The following is a 12,239-nucleotide window of genomic DNA, read 5'->3' as shown; positions in this document are numbered from 1 at the left end:
ATTCCAGTCCTCCATGACTATTAGATTTTCATCTCCCTTTACTTATTGTATTACCCTTTCAGTATCCTCATACACTAGCTCTATTACTTCATCTTCAGCTTGCAACATTGTCAGGTATACCTGAACTATCATTGTTGGTGTAAGTTTGCTGTTGATTCTGATAAGAACAACCCTGTCACTGAACTGTTCACAGTCACACTCTCTTTGCCCTACCTTCCTATTCATAATGAATCCTACACCCATTATACAACTTTCTGCTGCTGTTGATATTAGCCAATACTCATCTGACCAGAAATCCTTGTCTCCTTTCCATTTCAATTTACTGGCCCCTGCTACATCTAGATTGAGGCTTTGCATTTCCCATTTCAGATTTTTTAGCTTCCCTACCACATTCAAGCTTCTGATATTCCACACTCCAACTCATAGAATGTTATCTTTTTGTTGGTTATTCAATCTTTTTCTCATGTTCACCTCCCCCTTGGCAGTCCCCTCCCAGAGATGCCAATGGGGAGATCATCATGTCACTTTTTCAATTCCAGGAGACATGTGCTGTGGATAAACATTATGTACAGTGGTTTCCATTGCCTTCTGCATCATCATGCTATTGATCATTGCTGGTTCTCCTACCTTTAGGGACAGTTACCCACTCTAAGGATGATGGTGTGCCCTGAACCTCCGTCTGCTCCTCTGCCCTCCTTGTCAAGCCCATTGGTACAATGAGGGTGACTTCTTATGACGGAAGTTTTCAGCTGGCAGTGCTGATTTTTAATCAAAATTTAAGTGGTGCCAGGTTTCGAACCAGGGACCAAGGACATTTGAATTACTAATCAAAGACAACATTTTAACTACTAATCAAAGATGACATTTTAATTACTAATCAAAGACACTACCCATAGACGATGGGTGCAACTAGAGTTAGAAAGTTCATGTTCACAGGACATGTACATTAGTATGTTCTGCCAAAAAATTTAGCATTTCAGGCACCTCAGTTCAGTATGTGTCCAGTTGCCTAGTAGGCACAGGGTTTGCCACGAGCCCCAATAATTTGTTCCGTCACGATGGCATTGATGCATATAAGGCGTGAATGGCATCCTGTGGTATAGCCATCTAGGCTGCATTCACCTGGTTCCGGAGTCCATCTGTGGTGGTCAGCTTTGGGTCACAGTGCTGCACTCATCATTTCACCATATCTCTCACATTTTTGACTGGCGACAAGTCTGGTGATTCAATTTCATTCAGGTGACAAGTCTAGTGATCTGGTGGGCTTGGGCAAAAGGCTGACTTCCTGTGACACCAAGAAGGCATGTGTTCATTCAGGGTGACATATTGTCGTGCTGAAAGATGGCGTCTGGTGTTTTTTGCAGAAAGAGTATAGCTACAGGTTGCTGGTGTCATTAACTTACATTGCACTGGTCACATTACCATGGACATGCACCAACTGTGATTTGTGGTTGTAGCCAATATCACCCCACACCATGAGGCACTGAGGTGGTGCTGTGATGCCACTGCCCATGTCTGCTGTGAACCAAAATATGGCCATGATTTTCAAACAAGCAGAACCTAGATTCATCCGGAAACACTATCTGTTGCCAATCCTGTCATAGAAAATATCACTCCATACATCATTGACATCTAGCATGTTTCTGTACATTCATCAAAGGCAGGTGGAGAAGTGGACAACGCACATGTAACCCATGCCATAATAAATGGCAATGGACTGTCATCTCCAATAATGTATGATGTATTACTCTGTTCCACTGCTGTGCTAGAGACAAGGAGGATGCAGATCTGTCCTGCAACGCCATTCGGTTGAGGTGTTGATCTTCTCGGGGCCGGTCTAGGTGGTTTGACCTGTCCCATCTCGTCATGTTCAGTATCCTTCTGTGAATGATTCTGCTGATGCCTGTTGCACTGCTGAAATACTTTGTCCCACGAGTAGCAATTTCCTTGCGTCCTCTTTCAAACTCACTGATTTGAAGGTATGGTTTGCATATATGTCTGCGAGGCATCCTATACATCTGCTCAAGTCACACTGATCCATTATCTTCAGTTTATAGTAACAATAAGAGTCACAGGCACATTTTACCTGCAAGTGGTGTTGTGCTGTGATATTGACCTTAAACCTGCTGGTTCAAATGCTAATCGTTTCTGTAGAATGTACTAATTTACATGTCCTGTGAATATGAATGTCCTATCTCTAGCCATTCAAGGTGTTCTGTTTTGTATATGGCAGATAACTTGAAAGAACAGGATTACTGAATTATTTATGAACTAAAAGTTAATATGCTCCATGTCCCTATCTTCTCACTCTGTTTCTTTGTTTGCAGTTGGTATGTTATTGAAGTATGTAATTGATTTCAGTGGTCATACACATCATATAGAATGTTTTAGTTCTGTCTCAGCTCAATGTTCATGTTGATCATGTCATTAAAAATGCACACACTACAAACTTACTCATCATAATACATTTTTATATCAAATGGATTCATGAGTTGTCGAAAGCGTTCCTGTTTTCAGAACACATTCGTTGAAACGGACATATTTTTTCAATTTCTAAAATACATGGGAAAATTGGAATGAGGAAGACAGCTTGTACTCTGCAAAGTCTAGAAGTGCTGCATCTCAGATTCTATTTAAGCCCTAATGGATATACTAAAATTCCTTTAATTAGTTTGGAAAGACTGCTGTGGGGGCTGTGAGTGTACTCTGAGGGTGGGCAACTCCCTCTGAAATTTATTGTTATGGTCCTACAGTATGGACACTAGTATCATTTACCATTGTTTATTGATTGTGATTAGATTTCTCATATGCTGACATCATATCCGTAATTTGCTTGTGACGTTCTTATTATCTTCTTTCCACATCTCTCCATTTCATCATATCCTCTTCCCTCACCTAGTGGAATATGCCACTATTTACAGAGAACTTTGCTTTGAGAACTTATAATTCCATACCAATTAATGATCACTCACACTGGTGGGATTGATACAATGTCTGTGGGGTTTACCTGTGCATTTTTCTTCCTTGTCATACTGTACATCATGTCTCTTGAAAAATCAGCTAGTCCAGTATTTATAAATTTGTTTTATTCCCAGCAGTATGCATGGTGTTTGAACTATTTGTTTACATTCTGGCAAATCCAGTTTTTTCTTTCCCTTTAATTTCTGTACATTTTTTTGTATTGATCTAATTCCATCTAACATTTAGTTGTAGTTTACAAATTCTATAATCTCCTCTCTCTTCATAGCTTTTATATAACAAATGAACTGACATTAGGTTGTTATTGTACTCAAAACTTCTCCATGGTTTCTTCTCTCTTCGTCCTACAGAATTATCAATGTCATTTTGACTGAGTATTCAGTTTAAGCATAAATGAGACCACTCACGAGATAGTAGAAGCATTGAGTCATCACAAGACCCACAGAAGAGAATGAAAATTTGCTAGCTTCCAAATAAACACTTTAACAAGCTGGAGAGCACATATAAAGGGTGACTGTTAATAAAACATACGAACTGGAGGGACAGATTACGGACTCTAATGGAGGAAAAAAGATTCTATGAACGTGTCTGGAAATGGATTGTTGCCATGGTAGATGGTGCTGATGAGTAAAAGTTTCTCTGACAACTTGCCATGTGTTTCTTATGTGTTGCAGGCAGTGTAATTGACAGAGCATACTGTAAGCAGCAGAATGGTCCAGTACTCATGTCAGAAAGAAGCCGAGATGATGTTTGTATACAGCCAAGTGATGGAAACGGCAGTTGAGAGGCAGCACAGCTATACTAAAACAAATACCCTCACAGACACCAACAACATCACACAACATTTCAAGCTCTTTTTGGGTGTTTGTGTGATCATGGGTCGTTTCAGACAGACGAACGTGCAGGGAGTCAGCCTACTCTGCGTACACCAGATTTGGAGGACTAGGTTCTGCCTCTCGGCTGTTTCCATCTGCTTGGCTGTACACAAACACCATCTTGACTTGTTCCCAACATTAATACTGTACCATTCTGCTGCTTACACTGTGCTGTGTTAATGTAAATGAGTAGAGAAAAAAATCTGCTCACCAAGTGGCGGCAGGAGAACACACACACTGGAAGGTTTAACTTTTAAAAGCTTTTGGAGCCAGTGGCTCCTTCTTCTGGTAGAGGAGTTGAAGGGCAAGGAAGAGGAGTGAAGGAAAAGTACTGGAGAGGTTTAGCAAAAGGGGTACAGTTCAGAAAAGTCACCCAAATCCCCAGGTCAGGGGAGACTTTCAAGACGGGATCAGAAGGAAAAACTGATTGTTGAGGACATACCAACAATCAGGCCCCACTCAACAATCAGTTCCCAACAATAAGTCTTGCCTCCTCATCCTGTCTGGTAAGGCTCCCATGACCTGGGGTTTTGGGTGACTTTTATGAACTGTACCCCTTTCCCTAAACCTCTCCTGTCTTTCTCCTTCACCCCTCTTCCTTCCCCTTTAACACTTCTGCCAGAAGAAGGAACCACTTGCTCCAAAAGCGTGAAAAAGTTAAACCTTTCTGTGTGTGTGAGTTTTCTGATGTCCTCACTTGGTGAGTAGATTTTTTTATAAAAAAATGAGATTGTGTACAGAGTGTGAACGATCCTTCTAAGGTAAAGAGCATTCTATGCAGCTGATCAGTTAACTGAGAAGTAAGAAGGAAGCTAGACATCAGGTAGAAGGTAGAATAGGCTGGCTGTCTTCATTAAAGGCAGGGTACTGTGACGCAAATTTTTATTTTTGCTATTTTCAAGAAATAATCAATTGGTTTGTGCGGTGAAACAATTGGAAATTGCTAGAAAAATTGTTTTTAGTGGTGGTCTCCACTGGCTTCAAGTCTTCAGAAGATGACTTTGTAGTCTTCAGAAGAAGACTTTGAGAAGATTATCAGCACTTAATTAAATACTATTTCTTGTTCAGTTGTTCACAAAATGTACAGATAATTGTTTTAATTTTATCTTAGTTTTAAAGAATTGTTTTGAGATTGCTTTTGATTGCATCTGTTTTTTCTGACTTTTTGTCTCTCTATCTTATTTCAAGGAAACTATGGAAGCTGGAACAGAAGTTGCTCATGCAAGTAAGTATCTATGCTTATGATTATAGTCTACCAACTTATTTTACAGATGAATAAAAAAGAATATTACTAGGAAGTGGTGGGAAGCTTAAAAATATTTTGAATTTTAATATGCCACTTTTGAGGATTAACATTCTCGATATCCTCTCATTAATTCACTGCTGTACAGTATTTGTGCTTACACAGACAGATATTAACATAATAAGAAAAGGCAAAGTGCTACTTAAAAGTGGGGTGTTGCTTCATTAGTAATAGTAACTCAGTGCTGCTTACACTACCGATTGCTTCCTTGCATTACTATGCTGGTTTTCTTAAGTAATAACAGTTACCTGCACAATGTAAACGTAGAGGTTTGTTTGCGATGAAAAACATTACTTATCACGCTATTAGCAAGAATTTTCAGTCCTTGAATCCAGATACTCATGTAACTTGTAAAAGCAATGGCTGATTAGAGCCATTATAAGGGTGCTAGCAGACAACTATATAGCCTGTTGCTGTAGAACTCTGCATTTCAATAATGGATGAAAAAAAAATGATTGTGTGGCATTATTGGCAATATTACACCTTAAAACAGTATGTACGCAGTTGCAATCCATCCCCTTCCCCTCTACATAAATAATATACATTTACATTTGTTCCCATAATTTTAACTGTGTTAAATATTATGTGAGCTGCGTCTGTATGAAAGTGACCTGTCAGTGCACTTTTTCACATTGTGGCTTAGTATTAACAATTGCTCTTTACATACAGATGTACCAGTTAAACTGTCACTGGTTTTGACATGGATAACATGTTCCTTGAAACCCTTACCAGTTTCTTAAGAAAGTCGTCAGATCTTTCCAGCATCTTGCATAATGTTACATTTCCTTGTGTTGATGTATAATATTGGTGTACTGGTACACACAGTGTCATAAGGTGCCTCCTTGCTCATATCAGACAATATATTTACAATGAAAGTAAGGAGAGAGTTCATAGAAACAGCTTAGTGTTGGCTACCAGTAAATGAATAATTGGGTGTGTGATTAATTTCCCATTTTTTCTCCTAAGATACTTCCTTTGAAGCTGCATGATAATCATATTAACGCCTGATAATTATTGTTAAATGTTTATGCAGTGCTTAGTTTTAATAATCCGAAAGTTTGCTGTACATCCCTAAGACAATCTTCACATTGGTTATAATAATAAGATTAGCTTCTTACCTTGAAAAATGTATTTTATTACTTTCCAGACACATCTAAAATTGGGTTCCACAGATTTTTTACACTGAAATATTAGGCATAATGGGAAATGTCCTGAAAAAAATATGCTAATGTGAAACAAAATAATAGAGTGTGCAGAATAGTTTGCCCTGTGACAATGTCTAAAAGTGGAAAATAGTAACATGTAATCCTTCCACACTGATTTCTTTTGTTTTATTTTCTTATATCTTTCAATTTTTATTGTATAATTAAATTTTTGATGTGTTCTTACAGCCATAACTGAATTCATAAAAAGTAAAATAGAGTCAGCACACTTGGTTCAGAGCTTAGGATCAAGTTTTGTTTATATATTGCCTCAGCGATATGCCACAGATAAATTTGAAGAATTGTTAAGAAGTCTGGACGAAATGTCGGAACAACTAAAAATCTGTTCTTATGGAATAAGAGATACATCACTTGAAGAAGTATGTAGAATTTTTGTGATCAAATGTCTTACAGTTCTTCAATAAATTTGCTTTAAAATTCATTCTGAACTTCTATTTTACAGATTTTTCTGAATGTTTGCACAGATGAGGATTTTGATTCATTCACTGAACCTGAGGACAGTGTGTACATGAAAGGCAAGTTTTGTTTGTTTCATATTTTACTTCATTACTGAAGAACAAAAACTACTCTATGCACAATTGGCGTGATGGTTGTGGGAGTAGCAGTATGAGTCACAAGGTGATGTGCTACTTTGGACTGATATTCACTTGTTTGAGATGCCTACGAACCTTAGCCTAATATACAGTGTTCTGTACAATGGCACTGTTGTTTCCATTCTACATTTTTTTTTAATTGTGCAAAGTTTTGTTCTATGTTGTGTGAGAAATTACTGTTTATGGAGTATTCAAAGTTGAGTGGTAAGGCACCACAAGCAATTGCTAGCTTCACATGTCACATATGCTTTCACATGGAAAAGTAAATAATGCACTAAACTCAGTGCTATCTGCTGATGAAGGGAGGCATGGTAGGAAGTTAATGGTGAGCTATTCATGCTGCTCGAGATCCTTTGCTGTGTATCAGTTCAGCTACATCCATCAATCACTGTGCTGAGTGTCTTTATGGAGCACACATCTAGTACATCAGCACTGATAGTGTAAAAATGTGGTAATGTCAAAACAAATTTTCCACTCTTCTTTACTTTTATGTACTATTTTGAGAACCTTCAGATTTCGAAAAACAATAAGTAACTCCTCAGTTAATATTCCCCGTGATATTATTATACTGGTATGCATTGTACCACAAGTCCTGTGCTGAATTCTGGAACTGGTTGGTTTATCACCACTGAAAATGCATGTAATTTGTTTTACAGGTCGCTGGACATTCATTAAATTCATGTTTCATTTGAAATATTTCTATTTTACATCTCCTCATTCTGCATCACTTTTAGAAAGTTTGTTGTCAGCCGTGACTCACAATCATTGTGATAGTATCATCCAGACTTCAGAAAACTTAGTATAATATTTGGAGTACAGGATATAGGCATTCATTCATCTTGTGAGTACCGATGTTTCCCTGAATTTTTGTAGTTTGGGTTGTGCTCAATATAATTTTTACTGTCCAGGGCATGTTGAAATGACAATCTTATGTAGTTTATGATCTTATGTGGCATAAAAAACTACATTTGTACGATTGTGGCAAATATAAGAGCAGCAATCATGTGAGTCTTTCAATCATGCAGATTCCATGTCAACAGCCTACTTTGCAGTTTTATACCTCTCTGTACTCCCAAATGAGGTTGTAGTACATCTGAGAGACATAGCAGAGTTACATTTTTTGAGCATGCACTAAAGGTAGTCTAGGTTTCTGCTAAGTTACATAGGTGTGTTTTGCATCATGCTAGTTAGTTACATGTCCCGTAGATCACAATAAGAATTATAATGTGAAACACACACACAGATATATATATATATATATAAAAACAAAGATGAGGTGACTTACCGAACAAAAGCGCTGGCAGGTCGATAGACACACAAACATACACACAAAATTCAAGCTTTCGCAACAAACTGTTGCCTCATCAGGAAAGAGGGAAGGAGAGGGGAAGACGAAAGGAAGTGGGTTTTAAGGGAGAGGGTAAGGAGTCATTCCAATCCCGGGAGCGGAAAGACTTACCTTAGGGGGAAAAAAGGACAGGTATACACTCGCACACACGCACATATCCATCCACACATACAGACACAAGCAGACATATTTAAAGTGGCAGGTCTTTAAATATGTCTGCTTGTGTCTGTATGTGTGGATGGATATGTGCGTGTGTGCGAGTGTATACCTGTCCTTTTTTCCCCCTAAGGTAAGTCTTTCCGCTCCCGGGATTGGAATGACTCCTTACCCTCTCCCTTAAAACCCACTTCCTTTCGTCTTCCCCTCTCCTTCCCTCTTTCCTGATGAGGCAACAGTTTGTTGCGAAAGCTTGAATTTTGTGTGTATGTTTGTGTTTGTTTGTGTGTCTATCGACCTGCCAGCGCTTTTGTTCGGTAAGTCACCTCATCTTTGTTTTTATATATAATTTTTCCCACGTGGAATGTTTCCTTCCATTATATATATATATATATATATATATATATATATATATATATATATATATATATATATATATAGAGAGAGAGAGAGAGAGAGAGAGAGAGAGAGAGAGAGAGAGAGAGGAGGATATAAGATGAAAAAATACGTATGTGGCTGCATGCGAGCCATTTACAGTTTTTTTCCTGTTCAGATAACTAATTATTTCTGTTCAAAAACTACTGTAATTTGTGATATAGAAGGATAGAAGAAATTGTTAATAAGTAATGTCTTTAATATATATTCACAATAGCAAAGATGAATAAGTGACTGTAGTTCTTAAGGTATGCATTTGAGAACCCATGTCAACTGGACATGTTTTTCTTGTTTTAGTCCATACTGTCATCTCTGAAAGTTGTGTGCCCTACAACCTTAGCAACAACAGTAGTGGTAAATATATTCCACTGTCAGAGACATCAGAACAATTTTCACTTATAACTTTCAACTCTTGTCATTTCTAGACCACTTTCCCTCACCTCAAATTGCTACATTTACATTTCACCATCTTCCCTGAAAGTTTGTAGCATCAGCATGGAATCACTCCCGTATAAAATTATGGCTAATGAGACAGAGTAGTACTCATAAATTAATAATTTTATCTCATAAGAAGGAACAGTTGTACACAGCTGGCCATTAAATTACAACACCATGAAGGTGGCATGCAACAAATGTCAAATTGGCATGAAGTGTACTGCATGCTTGTCTGCAAATGATTAGCACTTCAGCAGAACCATACAAAGTAGATAGGAGTAGAGATGACTATGTTCTGTAGTCAGGGAAAATTACACGCCATGTTTCTCATTCAGAAGTTACATTTGAATGTTGCTTGTTAGGGAGATCACATTATGGGTTGTGTGAAGCAGAAACATCTCCCAGTGCATGTCAGATTTTAACATTGACAAGATCTTGGCTTGTTGAGACTGCAGTTTATCGTCCAATGATATTGGTGCTTGCATTTGTCAGGATCTCATGACTGTCATGTGAATATCAGATTGATAGGGTTGCCACTTTAATGCCATGCAGGTTCTCAATTGCCCATATAACTTATGCCCAAGGAGGATAGATCTACTGTTCACTGGGCTGTGCAGGATTGTATAGCTATGCCATGTGCCTTGAGTCAAGAAGTAGGCTTGTTTCGAACAAGACTGAATTACTAAGCACGAGCAACTGTCAGCACAGTGACCATTGTTGTGACTTCCTTTCATAAAGCAGCACTATATTGTTGTGTGTCCTATCCCCATCAGCTGACACGGTTAGGACACACAGTATTGTGCTTACCACATTTTGCGAAATGGAAAGGTGTTTGTAAAACTGAAATTACACAAAGTACATCAGTATTTGTGTGCAGTGCCCTCAGAACGCAAAAGGAGGAGGATCAGTCATAACAAAACATGACAAGCTGTCAGTGCAGGATGACAGACAGATGATCCTGCAAACCCATGTAACGTAAACTCACATTTTCAATAAACAAAACCCATTGATGATGCCACAGAGGTGCAAAAACATGTTTGGGTAACAAGAGAAAAAACTGTGTTTTTGTGTAAAAGGCAGAACCTACATCAAATAATATTTTTGACACTTTGTGCAATTCTGTCAGATAGCTCATTTTCAGCTAGAACTGATGTATCATTGGCAAATAAAAATGAGTGAACATCAGTAGCAAGTGGTAGAACGTGTACATAGAAGAGGAACAGTTAGGGACCAAATATTGAACCTTTTGGGATTCCTTGGGAAACTGTTTGCTAGTTTGTTTTTAATTGCTTGAATTTGTAGTTAATGTTACTTTTTGTTTTCTGTCTGTTAAGTAAGAGTTGACCTACTGTAAAGCAGTATCCCAGATTCCATGTATCTGTAATTTGTGGAAACGGAAAGGGTGTTTTACTCAATCAAATGCTTTAGTCAGATTACAGAATATTCCTGTGACCTTTAAATCCTTAACTAATTGAAGCTTATCTTTTTAGTAAATTCATTGATGGCATTTACATTTGAACTGGAACTGGTTTTTAAAAATTATGTTATTTGTAATAAGAAATTTCTGAATTTTTTTCTGCAATCTTTTCAGATACTTTATAGAAGACAAGCAGAAAAGGGAGAGGACATTTATTCTTCATATCTTTTGTCCATCTTTTTTGTAGATAATGGTTTTATCTCAGGGCATTACAGTACATTTGGAAAGATCCCTTTTCAAATGATTAGTTTATAATAATCAATAGTGGTTGTGATATGATACCATACGCACCTTTGATTATAGATGTGGGTATATCATATCACCTAGTTAAGGCTTTGTTTTTTAAAGAAAGTATTTCATTTTCAACATACCTTAGGACAATTTTTTTAAACATCCTTTAAAAAGTGTCCCGGTGCTGTTACGAGCTTACGAAATTAGCCTTTCTTGATTGGCTGATCTTGCTACATTTAAGAAAAATTCATTGAAACAACTGGACATTTGGGAAGGGTTTACTACAATATAGCTTTCAAAATCTCTTGACTTTTAACTTTGACTCCTAACCCTGGATGAAGAAATGATCATAATGGATAAAGAAATGATCATAATTTATATTTTGGAAGATGAATGTTATTATTCCCCTTTTTTAGCTGGTGGTACAAATTTTCTGAATACAGCTTTATAGTTTTTAACATACATAATAAAATCAGGGTTTCTGTTTGGTTTTGGCTCATTGTAGAGCTGTCTCTTCCTGACCCTAGCGATTTTTATTCCTTTTGTAATCTATTTAAGTTTATTGCTTACTTCCTTTTGCCAAGTTCTGGGAGGAAAAGATTCACTGAATACATCTAATAAATAATTTATAAACTTGTCATAGCTTTTGGTGCTGGAAATGTAGTGGTCTACAGGCCAACATACAACACTTAGTTTACTGCAGAAAACATCTGTATTACTTTTGCAGTATTTTATTATTATATACATTTTGAGAGGCTTAAGCTTTCCACATTTGGGAGGTACATAAGCAGAGCTGAATGATTAGAAATCCCTAGATCTAAACACTTCTTATTTGCATTTTCGAACTGGTATTTGTAATAATACTATCAGTGCAGATCACTGATGTTACTTTGTAAGGCTAAGCTTTTGTTGATCTGGTCTGAATTTCATCCTAACATTTCCTCAAATTGAAGGAAGGCTAGGACTTACCACATGCAATTGGACCATAATACTCCACTGTCAACTTCAAGCCACCCTTTAAAGGATGGTTTTAATCAGACAAGAATCATTTGTCCAAGTAATTTGTGTATTAAAATCATAGCACCAATACCATTTCAATTTTGTTTCAGCCTGATCTGTTTATCTTGTCTAACATGATGAATGAATTTCTGGTATTTCCATAACTCTTTTCTTGGCATTTCTCG

At 37.4% G+C, this 12,239-nt stretch overlaps 1 protein-coding gene across 4 annotated transcripts in view; it reads left to right on the top strand.

Annotated features, from left to right (window-relative positions):
• The window catches only part of LOC126457215 (ATP-binding cassette sub-family A member 7-like), a 594,847-nt gene that overhangs the window by 313,378 nt on the left and 269,230 nt on the right, over positions 1 to 12,239 (top strand). For all 4 annotated transcript variants that reach the window (XR_007585450.1, XM_050093334.1, XM_050093335.1 and 1 more), the window contains exons 25-27: positions 5,043 to 5,079; positions 6,549 to 6,739; positions 6,823 to 6,895. Coding sequence is in view for 3 of the 4 variants with exons in the window: in XM_050093334.1 (XP_049949291.1) it covers positions 5,043 to 5,079; positions 6,549 to 6,739; positions 6,823 to 6,895 (301 nt within the window). In the remaining variant the exon portion in view is untranslated. The remainder of the gene's footprint in view (positions 1 to 5,042; positions 5,080 to 6,548; positions 6,740 to 6,822; positions 6,896 to 12,239) is intronic.

Source organism: Schistocerca serialis, chromosome 2, assembly GCF_023864345.2.
Source record: "Schistocerca serialis cubense isolate TAMUIC-IGC-003099 chromosome 2, iqSchSeri2.2, whole genome shotgun sequence".
Taxonomy (NCBI): Eukaryota; Metazoa; Arthropoda; class Insecta; order Orthoptera; family Acrididae; genus Schistocerca; species Schistocerca serialis.
Note: the sequence above shows the minus strand (reverse complement) of the source record. Positions and strands in the feature narration are given on the sequence as shown.